Source organism: Cheilinus undulatus, linkage group 24, assembly GCF_018320785.1.
Source record: "Cheilinus undulatus linkage group 24, ASM1832078v1, whole genome shotgun sequence".
In the NCBI taxonomy this organism is placed as follows: Eukaryota; Metazoa; Chordata; class Actinopteri; order Labriformes; family Labridae; genus Cheilinus; species Cheilinus undulatus.
The window spans coordinates 13645941-13668158 of NC_054888.1; the positions used below are offsets into that span (position 1 = coordinate 13645941).

Sequence of the window (22218 nt, forward strand, 5' to 3'; positions counted from 1 at the left end):
TCGCCCCCTGCAGTCAGGCAGAGGGACCTGCTGGTTTCATTGGGTTTGTGTCAAATCAGCAGTGTTGGGTAGCGTTACTTTGGAAACTAACTCGTTAGATTACTGCGTTACATACTGAGAAAAGAAATTTGGTACGTTATTGCATTACCTACTTCTAAAAGTAACGCGTTAGAGTACTTTTGCGTCACTCGTTCCACTCGACTGTTGTAAAAACCACAGACAACGGCAGCCTGAGAACACCACTAACAGACAGGAAAACCTTTACATCTCCTTAACATGCTCACAGTCAGACAACAAGCTGAGCAGAGGCAGACAGAATCACTCAAACGCTGTTCAGTGAGAGTCAACGGAGCTTTTAAACTTACGTTTCACCAGGATGTTGTTCTTGTCCCTTTCATCCAAAAATCCATCATAATGAGGATAATTCCACTGTGGCCTGCTGTCCTCTCTGTAATCTCGAGGGCTCAACGAGCTAACAGTGCGCGTGTAATGGCACAGAATGTTTACCTTTCGCTGGCACGTGCCAACATGACTACAGGAAGAGAGAAGGACAAACAGAGCAGATGCTTCGAGGAGCTTCCTTTTTTCTTTCTCTCTTTGAAGCCACGGAAGAGAGGGGAAATTTGGGATTTTTCTTTCAGTAACGGATTACTTTTATGAAAATGAAACTAATAACGTGTTTACTTGAATTGTAAAACTAACGCGTTACGTCCTTACTCCAAAAAGTAATCTGAGTACTCTAACGGATTGCTTTGTAACGCGTTACCCCCAACACTGCAAATCAGCAACATTAAACGTGCTGTGCACATGTGTGAAATACATTTCGTAGACTATGGAGAGTGAAGACCATAAATAAAGTGTCAACATCGCGCATCTCCCATGTATTTAAACCAAACAGGAAGTACACAAATTCAGCGATTTTTGCAGTAAAAAATAATTTCTATCTCTGGAATCATACAGAATTTAGTGGAAAAATGTTAATATTCAAATTATTAAAAAATGTTTTTGTAATTTCATGATGACCTTCCACCCCTGACCACGTCACTAGTTACATCATAACCGCACGTTCACCTGATTTAAACTTGCTGATGGCCATGATTTGAATGTTTCATAAAGTTTTGGAGTAAATAATGTCTGTAACATCCTTTAAAGGCTTTGGTTACCAGTTTCTGAAATGTTTTTGTGGAAATAACTTAATCATGTAATTATACACTTTCATACCTTAAAAATACAAAATAACAAACATGGACTAACTCTTGTGATGTCTTGCTTGTTATATTCCCTGGTTTGTAGTCATCATGCAGCAGAAGGTGGTTGCTTTGGTTGTAAAAAAAAAAAAAATATCCATAAGGCACCAGATCTTTCTCATCTTATTTAAGCCAATTATAGTAGAAAGGGTGTATGGTTTGCATGACTAGTCTTGTTTAAACTCACCATAGCACCATGTTTGCTGGTTTCTGAAAAGAGGGAGTCACTTATTTCCAACGCCATCCACTCGACATGATATGATGTGTGCACATACATTAAAATTGCTATACACAAAGTTATATGTCCTAGAAATATGAAACACATTGACACTAATAGATCTTCTCTTACTGACTTGTAGCATAGCTAAATAGTGTTTTGAAAGCTTTGACCTTTATTTCATGTCAGCGTCACCCTACAGGGAGTGTTTTTGCTACACACAACAGGGCAACAGAGCTGTTATCACATGAATCTTGAGAGGATCTGTCAGGTAACAAGAAAACACAATGAAACTTCTGTAAAAGAAGCTAATGACATTAATGACTGACCTGTAGGCTGGTTTTAATAGTTAAATTTACTTTTGAACTCCAAAGCATGGACATTTGTGTTACAGTCATCTTCCAGTTAGCCTTTAAGTACCTGGAAAAATCAAGGTACAGACAGGAAACATTTACAGTGCATGATTCTCAATAATAAAATGGCAGCAGGATGGACTGATTTTCTGCAGGTAATTGTTACCATGATGATATCACCGTGAATTATAAATATAGAAAAAGACAACATAGGACATCAAAACTTTTGGCAGTCTCTTCTTTTGGTCTCAGTTGGCCACCAGTTCAGAGATTGTTTTCAAAATTCCTCTTTCCCTAACAGAGATGAGCTTATTTCTTCTTCTTGTCCTGCGTGCTGGTGAACCACTGGTCCAGCAGCTTCTTGCTGTAGTAGATCTGCCACGCGTGCACCTGCACAGCGATGACGATCACCAGGTACATGACTGACACGGCCGAGAAGCCGAAGATGAAGCGGTAAGCTTTGCCGTGCCGGTAGAGCTGCTGAGCCACGGGGAACATCTCCATAGCGCCGTAGATCAGCGGGGCCACGCAGAAGAGACCGGCGCTGATCATGGAGATGACCAGGTAGCTGATGTTGTTTTTAGGCAACGCCAAAAAGCTGAAGACCGTCGGGATGATGCTCAGGAGGTACGGGTACTCCCACTGGTACGGAGAGGCGACGATCTTATGGGACACTAGGCTCAGCTGGCTCACTGTCACCTAAAATAGATGAGGAGGATTACATGAGGCATGCATTTAATTTTAAAGCACTTTTTTAGTTTAGAGCAAGTTCATAGGTTTGTTTGTTTGTTACCTGAGCTGCCATCAGCACCCAGATCAACACATGGACGATGTTGAGTTTACGGATTTCAGACTTCAAGGCAACACTGGGACAAAAGAAAAAAGCATTTTCAATGTTAACCGAGATCATCACTCATTAAAAAGTCTCTGCATCTTATAAAAGATCTTTAAGTGAATGACAATCAAGATAAAGATCTCACTAATCATACATTAAGGCAACTCAAGTAAACTACTTTTTTTTTAAAGATGCATCTGTTAAGATAATGATCATATATCATATATATAATGATCTTATATTCCTATATATGTCAGTGTAAAGATCTCTGATTATTTTTCAGCTGTGGTCCTAAGGTTGGATTTGGGATCCAAAGATTTAATTACAAATGTACAGATTTTAGTTAAAAAAGTCAATTATCAGTACCAACAGAAGTGAAAATTTATGCAAACATTACTGATCTTTTGGCCTTTTTTATTAATCAAGGACTAATCAATAAAAGTCTCATTCCTTCAACTTTTAAATTTCAGACCTGAACTTCATGTATATACAGAAATCAATATCTGTATCATTGTAAAATTCACTTGGGATACCGGCATCACAGGCTGTGTGTTTCAACCAGAAACTCTCCAACATAGCTGAAGGATCTACCTCATCTGATAATGTGAGGCAACCCGCTCTCGATGCTGGAAGTCACTGCCGTCTGTGCCCGCTGCTCTGGGACCTGCTCGAGAAGCCATGGTGGAAATCTGAAAGCAAAACATTCATATATTAAACAGGTATTCACGTTTGAAATTGTTCAGAAAAATCCAAGAGTGAGTGGATTTATTACTGTGATGCAATGTAATTGCAATCACAATGACAGGATGTGCAACTACATAAACACAAACAAGGTTGCAATTATGTTCTTATTAAATATTAGAAAGGTCTTTAGTTTGCACTTTATATAAGTACCTTTTATTTCAAATTGCAAAAACTGTTATTTTTAACAATATATCTAAAGCAGTACTGGAGAGACTTCAGGTTTTGCATTGTATTTGAGTTAAAAACACTTTAAAATTATTCCCTACATTTTCCTTAAAAGCTACACTATTTATATGATAATCAAAACAGTCCAGTATAATTGCAAAGACAGATACACACTTGGTCAATAATTTAAGAACGATATATAGTAAAACCCCTGTTTATATGCTTGCATTGCATTTATAGTGTCACTGGAGTTAACACTGTATATGCTATACAGAAAAAGCTTTACACAAACACACAAAACAACTCTGTTTCAGTATTTCAAACTTGCTAGTTTGAGCAAACTTCACAGCAGGTCACAGCTGTCACATCTAAAGGCACTACCTTAGCATGGCTAACGTTTAGAAAACCTCTATTTTAATCCTTCTTGCAACACCCAGTTTTAAAAGGTCACTGGAAATGTATCTTAAAAGCCTTAATTTAACTCCAGATGTCATCATTAATATAAACAGGTCCAATATTACGGTGTAAATAGACTGTAGACAGCAGTTAGAACGCTAATGCTAACTGTTAGCTTCTGTCATTCATACAAACGGGTGTCTCTGCTAACGATTTAAAGGGGAGATATTGTGGCGAAACTGTGTCATAACTCGATGTCAACAAAACAGATGTAAAGAAAAGTATATTTACACTCACCCTTTATCTGCAGACGTTGATAAACTCGTTAAATCATTGATTTGTAGGTTTGCAAAGGGAGACTTTAGCTGGCTGTGTGCTACGAGGGAGGAGAGAGTGGAAGAGTGGAAGCATGACGTGGCAAACGCTGATTGGTCAGTTTCTCTCATGTAATGTAGGCCTTAGGTAACGTTTTTCTGCATCGTGGGGAACCTATGATGTTAGGAGGACATGCATTTTTTCGCTTTTTCTTTCTGTTTTGGAAATTAAAAGACAATAATCTTTAAATGCAATCAACAAACAGAAGCACGATCGTAAACTAATTAAAAGTCCTGCAAGGGAGTTACGGTTTAATCATTTTTGGCGCCCTCATGTGGATAAAAGGGTCCTGCCAAACACAAACTAAAGATCCAGCTTTAATTCTTGTTGAACTACATGAGCAAATTACTGTGGTTGTGCTGTAAAAAGAGGGCATTTTAGCACATAATAATACCTATTTGATTTATGGACATGGCTGATATTTCATGTTTGTTTGCAACATCAACTTTGTCGAATAATAACTTGCGCAAGAAACCAAAGGAAACTGTCACTTTTTGCGGCAAGATCAAATTAAAAATCACTCCAACACAAATGATATTTTGTCTTTATTAAATTTACAAAAAAATTCACACATTCCAATTAAATGCTGTGCACCATTGTCAAAGTAAAGAAAAAAGAAAATAATTGCACATCAACAGATTCAGGAATAATGTTATAAAGATAACAGACACATTTATGTATGAATGGGAAGGGCATGAATTGGAATACTTTATTTTTGTTGCAACAGAAAAAAATCACAAATTACTATCAAAACAGAAATCAAGACAAGCTGAAGTGATCAGTAGTCATAAAAATAAGTTACAGAGAATACTGACACATTTACAAAATGTTCAAAGAATTTTTTTAAATACAACATTTTGACATCAAATAGTCAAAAAGAAAAAAAAATCAAAAAATCAACTGCCGAATTGTGGATAAATTGCCATGTATTTTATTGTTGTGGGGTGAGAAATGATGGAAAATGATGAATTATGGTATTGTAAGATGAAATGGTAAGTTATGGAGAATATCTTGTAGCTGAAAGACTTACTTAATAGGTATATGAACCCCGCTGAGAAAGCTCTGAGTAAATGTCATGTATGCTTACATGTTCATATGTGCCAAGAATACAGTACAGTAAACTGTAAAGCAAAAGAGAATACAATCTGCAAGACTTGTTGATCTAAAACTGTTCCAGTCATGTTATTAACACTGATATACTGCGTGTGGATGGATATAAGAATAAATGTACAATGTAAACATACAAGATCTATGACGGAAATATTAAGCTGAAACCTTATCAGAGCCAGTGACCATAAACCATCAACTTAATGTTAAAAGCTATAACAAACTCCCAAGACTAAACTGATGTCTGTAAATGTAGTTGTGAAAGAAATGTAAATAATCTGAGATATGTTGAAACTTTGCCTTCATTTCTTGTAAAACATTCCTTGTAAAACTGTAAATAGGAATATATGCCAGCAAAAAGTCAATTTAGTTGCCTTTAATTGATATCAAACATTGTATAAAACATGGACGTAGAGTTATTGACATAACCCATTGGTTTTTTGAGGTGAGGTTGAAGTAGTATGATGGTGCTTGCCATATTGAAAATGCCAACTCTAGTAACAGACAAAGACGTCATGGGTGCTGATCATGTTTAACCTGCAAATCAACCTGGCCACGCCTCTTACTATGACTATTTATGAAAACCTCCAATGAAATACAAAAAGGACGAGTTGTAGAGAAATTCCTCCCATGTACAAATGAGCTACTGATACCTGTTTCTTTTGGTACCAGCCTGTAAACATGTTTATCTTTGCTGTAAATTTATATTTTACTTGGGACCCAATTGGGATTGTTGGCACTGAGCCAACCTCAAGTGCAGTTTTTTTGCACTTCAGCTTCGGCTCTGTGGCTGCTTGGTTGCTGACACTCCTTACATGGGGTACAGTAAGTATCCGGAGAATGTGGAGTGGACGTATTGACCAGCGTAGAGTCCTGAAGCCTGGTCAGATGGCAGCTGTATATGAACAGAGTCTCCTTGTCGCAAAGGGAGTACGGCACTCCCTGAAGCCTGATCCAGTAGACCCTTCTTGTACTCGTCGTACGTGTACATCACAGGCTCATTGTTCTTCATCAGTGCCACCCACACGTTTCCTCCTTTGCAGTGGACGTGGTAGGCAAAGTAGTAGATCCCTGGTATGCTGCAGGTGAAGATACCAGTCTGGGGGTTGTAGTCCTGGTTTCCATTGTGGAGGAGTTTGTCAAAGATGACGGGGGAGCCGACAGGAGGGAACGGGGTTGTGAGCTTAGCTGTGAACGAAGGCATCTCCAGGGCGTTTCCTCCGATCTCACCCCCGTTCTTCCTATAGCCTTGTTTCTGTCCGCTGTACGGGCCCGACACAGGTAAGATCTGCCCCAAGTCAGGAGATGATGCTGGTAGTCCTGGAGGGCCAGGTGGTCCAGGTAGTCCTGGTGGCCCTGGAAGTCCAGCAGGGCCACTAGGACCTGGGTTACCTTGAGGACCAATATGACCAGGAAGTCCTGGCTTTCCCTCACCAGGATATCCAGAATTTCCTGGTAAGCCTGTTTCACCTTTTTGTCCTGGCAACCCAGGAGGTCCAATTGGTCCACCAGGTCCTGTAAGACCTGGAATACCCTGTGGCCCTTGGTGCCCTTTCTCTCCAGGTTGTCCCCCCTCTCCTCTTGGTCCAGGTAAACCTACACCTCCAGGTACTCCAGGTAGACCCCTTACACCAGGTTCTCCTTTGGGGCCACTAGGCCCTTGAAAGCCTCTTGGTCCTGGTTGTCCTCCTTCTCCTGGACGACCTGGTTGACCTGGGATACCTGGAGGTCCTGAGTCCCCCTTCTTTCCTGGATAACCTTGAGAGCCAGCTGTTCCGTCTTCTCCCTTGGGCCCAGGAAATCCAATACTGCCTGGAGGTCCTATTAGACCTGGTGGACCAGGCATACCATTGGGACCAGTCAAGCCAATGACTCCTGGAAGACCTCCGTAACCCTTATCCCCCTTTAGTCCTGGAGGTCCAGGGAGACCAGCATGACCCTTGTGACCCTTAGGTCCTGGAAACCCTGGTTTCCCATATCCTGGCAAGCCTGGACCTCCTGGTAATCCAGGAGGGCCTGTTTCTCCTTTTCCTCCAGAAGGTCCTGGTTGTCCTCTTAAACCATCTTTTCCTGCTTTCCCAATTCCAGGTAATCCTGGTGGTCCTGGTAGTCCTCTTTCACCAGGTGGTCCTACCATCCCAGGCTCCCCAGATGGACCAGGTTTTCCTGGTATCCCAGGCTGACCTGGGAGACCATTCATGCCAGGTTTATCAATCCCAGGCATGCCCACATTTCCAGGTGGGCCAGGTGGTCCACCAGGTCCTTTCAAACCTGGCAAACCAGGTTGACCAAGTCCTTTGTCTCCCTTTGGGCCTGGAGGACCAGGTGCCCCAGGTAGACCTTTTTGGCCTGGCTCCCCCAGATGACCTGGCTGTCCTGGTAGCCCCTGACCTCCTGGTTTTGAGATGCCAGGGAGTCCAGGGGGACCTGGAAGACCCGCAGGCCCGGGAAGCCCTGTTGGTCCCTCACCACCAGTAGGACCAAGGTCACCTTTTAGTCCTAGTGTTCCTGGTAACCCTGGTTTTCCAGGCAGACCTGGCATGCCAGGTTTTCCAATTCCATTGTAGCCTTGAGGACCAGGAGGCCCTGGCTTTCCAGGCAGCCCTGGTAATCCCTGGCCTGGTAGCCCAGGAGGGCCTTGTGGCCCTGGTGGTCCTACTGGTCCTGGTGGGCCCTGAATTCCTTGTGGTCCTTCTCTGATTCCTTCACCAACTGGACCTGTAGGAGGACCTTTAGCCCCTCTGGGGTTGAATGTTTGTCCTGAAAACAGAGAGACGGAGAGGAGGCTTTAACCCGCTTAGTCATGAATATCAATTAAATGTAATAACATTGTTGGCAGGGCTTAATACTTTGATATTTAAAGCTACTGCTTAAAATTTAAAACATGATGTTAATGGAGACCCCTAGAGTTCTTTCATGGTAATAATTTGACAGGCCTTGGTCAGCCGCTGACCTCACCTTTGCCCTCAGTTGGCAGCCTCTCTTTTCCCATGTGTAGAGGAAGCTGAGGAAGCGGCATCTCGTTCCCCATGAACTGCTGCTGAGGGAGATAACCATCGTTGTACTGTGGCAGAGGCGGGTGCTGTGGAGGCGGCTGTTTGTGTGGATAATACGCTCCACCATGGACCAGGTGTAACAAACACAGGTGGTATACAGTGACGAGCAGACAGAGAGAATGGAGGGGAACAGCTGCCATTTTTATCTGCAGTAGAGAAAGACAAAAAGTTCCATTTTAACAATGCATGCTGGCTATTCGCACACCAGCTTTATAATTTCATCTTAAATGACCTTGCAATGTTAGCAATCAAAACCTTAATGCTGTAAAACCCAGTGAATTACTGATGATGTCTATGCTGGTGTGTTGGATCAGAAGCATTGGTGCTAGCATCCTGGCTAACAGTTATCTCATTTATTGGGTTCTGAATTACTAGTTCATGCAACTTTTAACCTTTTCATCTCTGTTTCTGCCCATTTTGAAACATTTGATTCCACATCAAACCCATTTTTGCCACTTTTAGCCAATTTTTGATTCTTTTAACACTTTTCACTAATTCAGGTGCCCATTTTAACCAATTTTTGACAATTTTTAACCACTTCTCTCCATTTTCACTGCCCACTTTTTCCATTCTTAACCGATATTAGCTGCTTTATCATTTTTCTGCCCCCTTTTTGCCACTGTTAATCAATTTTTGCAACTCTTTAACAACATTTCACCACTTATTTCTACCACTTTTTGCCACTTTGTAACAGCTTGCCATTTCTGCTATTATTCCTTTCTTAACACATTTTTTGCGCCTTTGTTTTTAACCACTGTTAATGAATTTTTGCAACTCTTTAAAAACTTTCACTATTTTTACTGCCCATTATTGCATTTTTTAAATGGCTTTTTACAATTTTTACAGCCCATTTTTGCTACTTTTTCCTTTCTTAACCCATATTTGCTGCTTTACCCTTAATTTCCGCCTTTGTGCCACTGTTAACCAATTTTTGCTGCTGTCTTACCACTTTTCACCACTTATTTCTGCCAATATTTTACATTTTTAGGCCATTTTTGCCACTTTCCAACTGCTTTTTTTGCCATTTTAACTGCCCATTTTTGCCACTTTTTGCCCTGTTAAGCCATTTTTGGCACTTATAATCCATTGAGACAATTTTTGCTTTCCTTTTGCACTTATTCAAATAATTTCTCCTGCTTTATTTTCTGGTATCAAGATGTCCGTGCACATCGTGGTTTAGCGATGAAGACTGATAACTTCCAAATGGTTTAGTTCAGTGACCCATCCACATCGTTAACATTTCCAAAAACAAGGTAAATCTGGGGTTTACATTTTGAAAGAGGCAATATTGTACTGCAGCAGAAATGAATTGTTTTTGTTTTTTCCTTTATTAAGAGTGGTTGTTATTCAGGTTAAATATACAATATGGTTTTCACAGATACACTTTACAAATTACAAAACAGACCTCCATGGGTCCCCAGAAATCTTTCCCATTTAACCTTTTTTTATTGAGTGATGCAAGAAAGAGCATGACAAGTGAGGGACAACATATTTGCAATTAAGACAATACAAACAGACAAAGATAAGCAGGAACTCATAACATTGTGATGCTTTAAATTTGAGGGTGTGAAGGGCTATGTTTTGGTGTGTGTAGATGTGTGTGTATAAATATGTGAGTGTGTGTCAATGTGTGTGTGGGGGTGTGTGTGTGCAGTTATTTGTTTTGGGGGGAAAATAACAGAATGGTGAAGGTATGGGATGTCAGGTAAAGCTGGAATTGAGATATATGAATACATTAAAGATGGGAAGAGAGACACTGTAAAAAAAAAAAAGCAGCATATATGGATGCAGGTTGTATCTAGGTAAAGGAATGGTTTAAGTGGAAAAGATAGAAATAAAAAGCATTTAACCGTTTAACCCTTTTTTTATGGGCGGCCTTCATCTGACTCCACGGCCAGCAGGCTGTGCTCTACAGCCGAGGAAAACAGAATTTCCAAAGCCAACCCGCCGGTTCTTCATATGAAACCCAATGTGGTCAAACCCAAAGAGAAACATAAACACCTCACAGGCCGCCTTCTCCTCTTGTCCTTCCTTCCTTTTGTTTACACATCCATTCAAACACACTGTGTTAAAGCCTCAGAGTCTCATATCCTTGAAGTGAATTACCCGGAGCTCATGCTGCTAAAACATATATATCATAATTAAGAGGCTCCTCGAGGGACGACGTGGTCACACTTGAACATCATCTTTAATCCTTTAAACATGTCTGAGCTAAAGAGATCAGCTGGCTTCTGCCAAGAGCAAGCCATAAAAATAAACGCCATGGTTGAACGTATATATTATCTATGCAGAGCTTTTTGTGTGCCTCTGCAGTTGGAGACATGAATTAATGGAGTTGCTTATATTTTACTTCTGAGCAATTATCTATGAAAGCAAGCTGAGAAGTTCCAGGCTGAAAATTTCTACTGTACATTATTTTTAGCGCCTGTCAAAATCTGTGATCCAGATACAAAACACCCAGAAAGGACCATCATAATGAACATAGATTTAGCTACCAGTGACGGTTCATATCTGAGGTTATACTGCTGAGTGAAAAACTTTTTTTAACTGAAATATCTTTAACAAAACATCTACCAAACTACTTCAAATGGAGGTTGCAAAATAATTAATACTATGAATTTTGATCGCATGTTTAAAATTGAATTATTTTGCATTTAATCACAAATTTTTAAGTGAATAATGGCAATAGCAGAAGCAAGTTTCATCACTGACTTTGGGAATCAAATTGAGTCAAAAAGATTTATTTAATAAAATTAGTTTTCTAATTGGTAATTTAAATGAAAGCTGGGCTGCAACACCAGTATGGTCTGAAACCATGACACACAGGTAGGGGTGCTTAATTTCCTAAAAATTAAAACTTTTTGAAACCTTTTCAGACCTGAATTGAGAAAAAATTATACAATTTTGTTGCATTGTAACTACTCAAAAATAAATGGCACTAGACCAGGGCTGAATTTACTGATTTAATGGACTGTTGACAGTATAGGGCAGGGGTGTCCAAACTTTTTTCCATTGGGGGCCACGCACAGAAATATATAAGGATGGTGGGGCCACTTTCAGAATCTTCCATTTGATATTAAAGTAAGGAAAAACCAATCTTAAAAGGCTAGTTGATGGCTGACAAGGCAAATAGCCAATCATTTTCAAGGATTTGGGGGAGGTCAATCAGGTTTCAGGGGGCCCTGGTCAGCATAATTGGTGCTGCTATTTGCTGCTGTAATCAAGATATCTTTATTATTTTGGCTCAATTTAGTCCTTAAAAAAAACAGCATTAAAACTTGTCAAAATGTTTGTTAACAGTGTTAGTTCGGTACCACTGCCTTATGCTGAATCTAAGAAGAATAATGCAGTCGAGCACAAGTTTCATTCTCCTAAAGGACTATATTATATCTAATTTAAAGAATTTGGGGGGGGCCAATAAAAGATGGGTCATAGGCCCCATTTGGCCCCTGGGCCATAGTTTGGACATACCTGGTACAGGGCAAAGATATGTTTGGATCATAACCCCCTCAAATTTGATGATTTCTGGCACATTTAATACCTCAGTTTTATTAATATCTTATCAGTATGGCATATCCTGATATTTATCAGTATCAGCAGCACATCTGCTGATATTTAGCAGGTGTGCTGAGATTATGCTAAACTATTTAACTAATAAAAAGTAGAATACAGTAGGAGAAAACCTGCATGGATCTTTATGTTAGCACAGTGAAGCCCATTGTTAGAGAACTGAATTACTGTTTCTCAGTGATCCAGATAAAATAACAGAGGCAAGGGGGCGATGTTTTATATAATATATGGTTGGCTAGAAAACAGAAATTGCCTTCTACTAGACAAGCCATCTCACTGGTAAAATTTTGACTTTTTAGGACTTTGTATGGCCTTAAATGGAGACATGGTAAGACTTTTGACGGATCTGCAGAGAACCTTAATACAGTGCTTATGCTGGAGTATATGCAAATGCAATATGCAGGAGCGTATGTACAAAATGACTTATTGACATTTAAAGAGACTTTTCTTTTTAATTTGAAATTTATACTTACTTTGGCAGTGTAGTTTACTTTCTGTTGGGATAAAAACTACTAAGAAAATAAGCAACTTGTAGTAGCTGCAAGTAACATTAGCTTAACTGCAGAAAAAAGGAACTTGCTACAGACTGAAAAGTATATTGTTACCCTCATAGCCTAAGTCATTTTTTGTTCAAATTGTGATATCTGCCTTACTCTCCTCTCCTTATGCTGCCTTAAAAAAAAAAAAACCTTGAAACAGGACTCAGGCAAATTGTGCTATAAGGTTAATGATTTGAGAAAGCTAAAGGACAAAAAGGGAAATGTTTGATGTGTCAAGGTGCAAAATACTTTGACTTGTCTGTGTGAGGAAGAAGCTAAGGCGAGTAGTTTCCAGTTACTGCCTCATAGATTAACTACAGTGTGCTTAAAAGAAAACAATAGTTTGAGTTTGGTTTATTATTGGACCTTAATTGAGTCACAATAAAGCCAGCCAAGCTTACAACACATTTTTGTTAAATACCAAATTGTCATATGAAGTTTGGTTGGTTGACTATTGATTCTTCTTTCTAAAAACAAAAACTTCTTGGGAGAAAAATAAGACTTCTCACTTCAGCATTTCTTAATTTTACACTATACAGTATCCCTGATAATCAATTACAATAACAAAAAACATATATATATATATATATATATATATATATATATATGACAGGCAATACTTTATTGTTGTTGAAAGATTTTGTGTCAAAACTGCTTTTAAAAAACCTACATAAACCATGTACGTGTTTTGATGCCAAAATAACAAATACATTATTTTTACTAATTGTGCTTCTAATGTACAGTATATCAACTGAATTGAATATTATAATAGCGCCATTGAAAGACTTTAAATGCCATTTATGTTCATCTTTGTGTTATGTTCATTCATCTACACATTTTCCTCCACTCAAACATCAAATTCTCTTACATTCAGGTCCTTTCTCCTTTCAAACTTGAAGGTCGTTGCTCTCTGCGGCCTGCGCCTCCTCAGCCCCGTTTCTTACGCAGCTCGTCTGGGTCTTTTCCAAGGCATGAGTGGGACGGTGGCCATGCACAGAATCCAGCCAGGTGTAAGCTGCAGTCCTGCTGGGCCCTGTGAAAATATGAATGTCAGGTTGAATGAATGTCAGGCTGTGACCTTTCGCAGAGGCCTGGAGTTTGTAACACTGAGCTGCCATCCAAACGGTCGACATATTTTGGAAATGATAGACACACCTGTTTTCTTCAGGAATGTACAGACAGACGGTGGTATTAAAAATAAATGTATCAGAACGGTACAATCATAAAAATGCGTCTTGCATCTTATCAGGGAGCTGGGTATCAAAATAAATCATCTTCTGCTTTAATACAAGAATTTCAAACAACTTGAAAACTAAAACCAGCAGTCAAAACTTAAAATAGGAAAATTGCTGCTACTTTTTCAGGCAGAAAACCACCAAATTAAATATTTCAGGGTCCAAATATTTCTTAATTTTTATGCCATCTGGTGGAGACCACTCTCCACCAGATCATTTTGCCATTCCAAGGCAAAAGCCCAGATTGACACCCAAACACAATGAAATGCATGTTTAAAGTGAGATCAAAATGCAGTTTGAATGGGTTTCAATGGCACATTTTTTGTGCTGAACAGCTTGAGTGTAACTCTTGCTTGTACAACAGTGTATTGTAGACTTAAAATAAAGGTGCAAGAGACTGGGGACACGACCATGCACATTCAGGAGTATAACCAATTTTATCAAAGCAACAACTGTGTTTTTTTAAATTCATTTGTGCCATCGTATAAAGCCATCTTAAAAATGTAAATCTCTTTACTTAAAACCAGAATTAAAATAGATTAAAAATGGCTAAAACTGATTAAAAAATGGCAAAAATAGACAGAAAGGTGGTAAAATGGGATTTAAAAAAGCAACAATTAGATAAATGTGGCAAAAATGCTTTAAAAAGTTGTAAAAGTGTTAGAAATGGGTGAAAAGGGTGGTGAAATGGGATTAAAAAGTGTCACAACAGGTTTTTAGTGGTAAAAAGGGGTGGAAAGATGGCGAAATGGGATTAAAAAAATGAAAAATTGGCTTAAATCAGGCAGAAAAATTGTCAATGTACAGAAATTGGTTATACTGGCAAAACTGGCAAAACAATAGTGAAATATGGTTAAAAATGGCAAAAATACCCACCCAAAAGTGGTGAAAAGGAGCAGTAATTGGAGGCAACAATAGGCGGAAAAAGTGGCAGGAAAAGTCCCAAAGTACCAAAAATGTATTAAAAAGGAAATAAATTGGAAGAAAAGGTGGTGAAATTGGATTAAGAAGTGCAGACAGAGGTTCAGGCAGCAAGAATATGTGAAAAGCGTCAAAAGTTGGTGGAAAAAAGGGATGAAACAAGTCAAATGTAGCAAAATTGGTGTGAAGTGGCAAAAATGGGTAAAAAGACACAAAAATGTTTACAAAGTGTGCAAAACTGATGAAAAGTGACATAGAATAGTGGTGAAATTGGGTGGGAAAAGTCATTAAAAAGTGGCACAAATAAATGTTTTCAACATAACAATCAAATAATAGCGTGACACACTTTTCAGCTCCTGTTAGCCAGGACGCTAGGACGTTAGCATCAATGCTAATGTCCTATCAGACTATCAGTAAATCCAAACTGGGGAGAGCCCAGCCACATCTGTGGGCAGTCCTGTGTGCAGACTTATCATTACTTTGATTTCAACATAAATCTCATCAAATTATCATGTTTTTATTTTACATTTAACTCATTTCCAAAAAAAATGTGTGAATTTGAAATCATTTAACAAATATTCTTACTTTTATTCTTTTCTTTTTTTTAAAGGTTTTATTTTGGGCATTTTTGTGCCTTTATTTGATAGAGGAGGATAGTGGATAGAGTCGGAAACAGGGACAAGAGCGGGGGAGAGACATGCAGTAGAGGGCCTTGGGCAGGATTTGAGCCCGGGCCGTCCGCGTACATGGGGCGTGCCTTAACCACTTGGCCACCTGCGCCCCACTTTTATTTTTTTACGGCATCTGTGACCTGCAACTCCCAAGGGGGTCCCGACCCCCAAATTGAGAGATTATAATTACATAAAATACTCACAGCTTTGCCACTGGATTGTCTTCAGCTGTCTGGCTGAACTGGCTGCAACTGTAAACTAATTCCTCAATACAGTAAAGCCCGCCTATGAAAGTTTAGTAAGCCAAGCCACGAAAGCCAGGAAAGCTAACCCCTGAAACTGACAAACACCACTAGGTAACACATTACACTTGAATTTCCTGTATATAAACACTTAAAATAGTACAATCAGTGCAGGTTGAATGGATCTGTAGCATCCTGCATAAAAAGCAAAAGACTAGGCTCAATAATCAAATCCAAAGTTAAAAAAATGTCAGTAATAAGCAAACAAGTAGGGGACATTATACGAAAAGACAAGAAACGGTGAGGGGAAAATCTATGCTCATAAACTTTCAAATGAAAACAAGAACTGCCCTCAGTGAAACGTTACGTTCTTAATTGAAAGCAGCACATTGTTTCCCTGAGCTGCGGTGCTGCAGCTAATTTGTCAAACATCTTTTCCAGATCTCAAACCAGGGAAGGATTGATCCTCACATATTGATCTCCTAAATTGAACATGATTTCACACATGGAGATGATAACGCACTCGTCGTCGCAGTCAAAACGCCCCGAGCATCCCACAATGCAACGTTTTCTGTGCAGACAAAAGAGGAACACATGGTTGGCGATGAAACAAGACGACCTCCATAAAGCAAAAGAGAAAAAAGGACAGGACGATGCTATGAAACACATGTTCACTAAAGGTCAAAGAATACGTCAGAGTTTGAAGTTTACTGCAGACAAAAACACATCTTATTTAATTTATAGGATGAGCTACATCAGAAGAAGAGCTCCTTTAGTGTTCTGGATGAAGATTTTGGCAGAAATTTATCTTCATGAGCTAACGTCTGAGACAACAAGGGGGAAAAGTTAAGGACGAGATTAACCTCCAAGACTGTTTGATTTTCAACACTACAGCTATAAAAAGTTTCCTGGCTTTTATGTTTAAAGGCTGCAATTAGGCCAAAACTTAAGCCTAGAGATGGGGCAAAATATTGATATGATACCATCACAACTCCTCATGGTAACATTTTTAATATAAATGAGACCAAAATGAGCAAAGACTACTGGCCAAAGAAGTCAACCGTGGTAGGAGGTCAGCATGAGGTAAAACTGACAGAGATTTATGATAAATAACGTAAATAACAGACTTTTAACCCTGTTATGGCTTGTTGAATTCTGTGGTTAATCAGATACACAGAAAATCAACGTTCACAGACTTATAGACCATGTGTTATAGACCACAAATTGTGTCGTAAGTTACCCAGTGTTTCCCATCTTGACTTATGACATGATACAAAACCCAGTTTGATGGTCACATATTTTACCCTTATATTTATAGAGGTCCTCAAAACATGCCTCTGAAGTTTGTTTCTGAAAAAACACTCCAGTATTGGATTTTAGCATGTCTAAATACCCCTCTGCTTCAGCCCTGCTCAGAATGAGCTTTTTCTGTGGCTTTAAATGTGAATGAGCTGTCTGACTCCGCCCCTGACCATACCCCTCTCTCTTTCCTCTCAGAGAGGAGGATCAGGAGAGGAGGGCGGAACTTTCTTCAAAGCAGGGAGGGCCAACCAAACCTCGGGGCGGGGCTAACTCCCCACATGACATCATGAGTGGAAAAATCTGAGAACGGGTTGCACACATTTTCTGAAAGGTGGAGAAAGGGAGGGGTTGGGAATGTTTTTTCTGAGTCTTGGGGGTATTGTGGACAGGCCAGGGGCACATGTTTTTGTTAGAAAAGCCAAAAAGTGTATTTTGCATAATATGTGACCTTTAATTTGTGATTTAAAAAATAAATTAATTTTAACATTTTTTTTAAAGCAGTTATGTCCGCAGAGAAAAGTCCATAAACATCTGTTTTTACCTGATAAGACTAGGTTTTCAGTCAATTTATCAATCTTAATTATTACATGTAATAATTAATATTTAAAATATCAAAATATTAATTATTACATCAAGCTAAAAGTATATCACAGATTAATTAGACCAATTAAACCGTATGTGTACCGTATTGTATCTCATTGCATCCTATTCCTTCATATTGCATTCTGTATCATAATGTGTCATATCGCTTTGCATTGTATTGCATCTTACAGTGTTGTATTATACTGTAAAACCTAACATAATGAAAATTCTCACATTTTGTTGAAACCAATTACATCAGAGTTTCAAAGTAGTGGAAATAATTTTTTGTGTAATCCCTGATGAGTTAAACTCAAACGCGAGAGACAACTGACTACAGAAAAAACTGAACTGAAAAAAAACAAAACAGTATATACTACTTAGCCATTTAAGTCATATAAACTCAATTTTACTTTTTAAGTTAATCTAGACTGTCTAAACCTTCCTACACTTGAATATTCTGTTTAAATTCAACTCAAGACAACAGCTTTTAGTATTTTTTTTTAAAGTTACGTGTTCTTCATCCACTGAAGTTTCCTCTTATTTCTATCACACACTATAATCATGAACATTTATATCGCTAAAGGTAGGCCAACTTTAGTGACTACATGTCCATTAAAGGTACAACGTGTAAAATTTCGCTGAATTTCACCGAACAGAAACGGTGTACATGGGATATAGTGTTTATATATCTATGTGAAGTATGTTAAAATAAGTGTACAATCATCCCCTTTAAACTTTCGTTTTCTTTTCACAAAATTAGAAAAAAGCTTTTTAAAATTACATCACCGCGGGTCGCCCTCACGGAGGCTGACATAATGAACCGCCATGTTGTCTACGGCAATGTTTTGGGGACAGAAAGAGCGAAACGCGATTTTTAAATACGAACCTGCCCGCCAGTCCTGAAAGCTACCTGGAAGGCAGGTGGAGAAGAAGACTGACCTATAATCTATAAAAACAGTGGTTACAAAAATAAATGAATAAACCCTCACCTCGTCACTGCTGTAAATGATGTCCGGCTCACGATCCTTTTTGGTCTTCACAGGCTCTCGTCGCTTAGTGATGTGATGTTTTGGTAACAGATCGGCTCATTCTAACATCTGAACGCTAGATGTCGCTAAAATGCCAAATTTTACACATTGTACCTTTAAGTATTCTGGTTGCTCCCCACAGGCAGGACTTGTCTAACGTAGTCAGTAACTTCACCCATGGTGCAAAAGTGTCTAATGTCCAAAGGCATCCTGGGAAAACTCTGCAGATTAGGGGTTGATTGAAAATAGTTTGAGTACAACACACAAAAAAAACTTAGAGTGATTGAATGATGTATACTTAAAACTAAAAAATGTGTTTTATTTAGTCAGAAATAGAGCTAAAATAGCTATTTTTGGATGTTAAACTCATTTTTTAACAACCAGCAGCTGTTTGGTCCAACAGTGTAAAATATTGTTTTGTATCAGGCACAATAAATCACCTCTGTCTGTGTAAGAGCACCACAAAACTTCTACATTTTCACACAAACATCCTGCTAAAGCACTTCTTATCACTGCTGTAGTCATGAATGACTTTAAAGAGATGCTCTGATTAGACAAAGTCCACCTCATCAGTCATTTTTTGCTTTCCAGACGCAGTAATGGGAAAGTAATTATAGTAACCGTGTCAGGCCAAGAGACTGAAATTATAGAAAGTATTGAATTCTAAAGACATTACCCTGTCTTTGTGTGAAGCTTTGATTATTCTGCACGCCAAACAAATAAAGCCGTTCCCCAATTCTCCTCTGGAGTATTTCTGTCTGAAAGTCAGACATCGGCTTTCAATTATTGATCAGCAAACATGTAGTGATGACAGCGGGAGATTTATGGAGCTATTTAAAGTAAAAGCCCAGTGGAGATAAAATTCCATGTAACGTTTGATTCTTTAAAAAGCACAGCCAGTGTTTCTGAAAGAAGAAGTAGTGAGTCTTAGATATCATCGGGGACTGGGATTTATGCTTTTTCATGTCGCGGGAGGCTGAGCAGACAGCAGGGGAAGTGTGCACTGAGTCTTTAAAAATGAGATGAAATATAAGATCTGTGCACAATGGATGAAAATCGACTCCTCTTGGTTGGCTTTTTAAATCAGAGTAGCCCAAACAGCAAAGAAAAATCCCCAAACTTTGAAGGCTGGCTGACAGGGAGAAAACTCAATATAAGCAAGTACCTCCATTTCCCTCATATGAGCAGCTTCACTGACATTTATTCACAGTTTATAGTCCTCTCAAATACATTACAATCACATTAACAGATGTTCATATAAAACTATCAAGAACATAAATGCTTTCCTTTCTCTCTAATCCATTTTTGTTCCACAAATAAAGAGAACGCACCAATGCTTTTTCGAAAGCACCAACGCTTTGACAAAGAATGGGAAATTATCAGAACCTGTGTGTTTTTTTTAACACCAAAATTAAGGCACATTTTTGAAAATGCAAAGCGTCCAACTGGCCTTCTTGAACTAGAACACACAATAAATGCACGAAAGAAGCCCAAGGCCAACATACTGGCTAGGCCATCTGTCCCTGAGATTTTTCAAATATAAAAAGGATGCCCTTATGGACAGATGTTGAGATGTTGCATCGTATCTCATTTTATTGCATCGTATCACATCATTTCACCTCCTATCCCATTGTATTGCTTTTTATTGTATCACATTGTTTCACATATAATTGCATCCTATCATAAAGCATCATGTCACATCCTATCGCGATAGGTCACATCGTGTCACATCCTATCACGATAGGTCGCATCGTGTCACATCTTATTGTGATAGGCGGCATCGTGTCACATCCTATTGCGATAGGTCACATCAAGTCACATCATATCACGATAGGCCGCATCATGTCACGTCCTATCACAATAGGTCGCATCATGTCACATCTTATTGCGATAGGTCGCATCGTGTCACATCCTATCGCGATAGGTCACATCATGTCACATCCTATTGCGATAGGTTGCATCGTGTCACATCCTATTGCGATAGGTCACATCGTGTCACATCCTATTGCGATAGGTTGCATCGTGTCACATCCTATTGCGATAGGTTGCATCGTGTCACATCTTATTGCGATAGGTTGCATCGTGTCACATCCTATCGCGATAGGTTGCATCGTGTCACATCCTATTGCGATAGGTCGCATCATGTCACATCCTATCACGATAGGCCGCATCGTGTCACATCTTATTGCGATAGGCCGCATCATGTCACATCCTATTGTGATAGGTTGTATCATGTCACATCTTATCATGATAGGGCGCATCGTGTCACATCCTTTTGCGATAGGTCACATTGTGTCACATCCTATTGCGATGGGTCGCATCGTGTCACATCCTACTGCGATAGGCTGCATCGTGTCACATCCTATCTGTATAGGCTGCATCGTGTCACATCCTATCACAATAGGTCGCATCATGTCACATCTTATTGCGATAGGTCGCATCGTGTCACATCCTATCGTGATAGGTCACATCATGTCACATCCTATCGCAATAGGTCCTAATTAAGTGACAATAATAAAAGCTCCTGAGCTTATTTTAAAAAACTGGACTTTCAATCCTGAACATCTCACTCACTTAGGGCAGGCTGCATCAACGCTTCAAGCCAAATCTTAAAGGGAACAATAGACAAAAGTGCTCTTTTTCTGACAATCATCACGTTATGAGAATTTTTACATTTGAATTTGCTGCTGCTTCTATTACTGCTGATTACTGTAAAGACAGGAGTTATAGGACTGATTATAAAACCATACAATAAAATTAGTTCAAGTACATAGAAGCATGAATCTGAATATGAGGTAGCAACAAGCTATATGCTAAAAAGGAGGAGGCTAGGGTGGAGGAGGTTAAGCTTTGCAACAGTAATGCATGTAAGCATTAGTGAGAAGTATGTCATATTTAAATACACCGCTGTGTAGAGGAAGAGCTGTAGAATAGATTGTACTGTATCATGTCATAAACTAAATGTAATAGGTTAGAAAACAAGAGAAGAGAGTTAACTGCACCTTCATCATGGCTTATCACAACCAGAATATAAATGTACAGGGCCCAAAAGCAGTAACAATCCCTCAGATGATCAAACACATTCACAATCATGGTTAAGCGAGATTGTACAAACAATGCCAACATAATCTACAGTCGAAATGAAGCTTTCACTAGAAGCTTGCTAGCTTAGCTTGGCAAAAAGACCTAAAATAGTGGGAATCAGCTTTTATGAACACATCATTGCTAAAATTCAACAGGGGAAGAGGGAGGACAAGAAAGATTGAATACCTCAGATCACAAGAAAATCCACAGTTCCAATAAGTTATATAAAAAAAAAATGATGTCAATGCAAAAAACAATAAATTTTGAGCTTGCACTTTAGTAACACCAATGAAGGAAGAAAACCCCAAAGCCAATGGATGATAACTTAAATGTTTTAAGTTCCAGTATTTGCAAAGTTGCCTTTTCTTTTCATTGTTACATGATAACATAGAAGCATTTATGGCTTCTTTGAGTGCCTATGTAATCAAATGTAATCATAATTTTATGTTCATCAATCTCAACCTACAAACATTTTAAATATGTGGCTGCAGGTTTCAGTCTTTATAGAGCATAAAATACCTCACAATACAATTTAAAAAGACACAAATA

At 38.9% G+C, this 22218-nt stretch overlaps 2 protein-coding genes across 4 annotated transcripts in view; both read right to left on the minus strand.

Annotated features, from left to right (window-relative positions):
• Window positions 1-1801: 1801 nt before the first annotated feature.
• LOC121506332 (protein jagunal homolog 1-B) lies at window positions 1802-4361 on the minus strand. Its single transcript, XM_041782095.1, has 4 exons — window positions 4255-4361; window positions 3244-3341; window positions 2611-2683; window positions 1802-2516 (listed from the first exon to the last, which is right to left on the minus strand). The coding sequence occupies exons 2-4, from the start codon at window positions 3330-3332 to the stop codon at window positions 2127-2129; spliced, it is 552 nt and encodes a 183-aa protein (XP_041638029.1). The 5' UTR covers window positions 3333-3341; window positions 4255-4361; the 3' UTR covers window positions 1802-2126.
• Window positions 4362-4879: 518 nt separating this feature from the next.
• LOC121506494 (collagen alpha-1(VIII) chain-like) overlaps window positions 4880-22218 on the minus strand; it is a 131170-nt gene continuing 113831 nt past the window's right edge. For all 3 annotated transcript variants that reach the window (XM_041782334.1, XM_041782333.1, XM_041782335.1), the window contains 3 exons: window positions 13473-13637; window positions 8398-8641; window positions 4880-8199 (listed from right to left, as the gene is read on the minus strand). In XM_041782334.1, coding sequence (XP_041638268.1) covers window positions 6251-8199; window positions 8398-8635 — 2187 coding nt within the window. In that variant the 5' untranslated portion in view covers window positions 8636-8641; window positions 13473-13637 and the 3' untranslated portion in view covers window positions 4880-6250. The remainder of the gene's footprint in view (window positions 8200-8397; window positions 8642-13472; window positions 13638-22218) is intronic.

Bases quoted from the DNA above. Each gene is read 5' to 3' on its own strand.
- LOC121506332 (XM_041782095.1), bottom strand. From the start codon at position 3,332: ATGGCTTCTCGAGCAGGTCCCAGAGCAGCGGGCACAGACGGCAGTGAC. The intron at 2,684-3,243 runs GTAGATCCTTCA...CTTTTGTCCCAG, and splicing joins GCCTCACATTATCAGATGAG to TGTTGCCTTGAAGTCTGAAA. The intron at 2,517-2,610 runs GTAACAAACAAA...CATCTATTTTAG, and splicing joins GGGTGCTGATGGCAGCTCAG to GTGACAGTGAGCCAGCTGAG.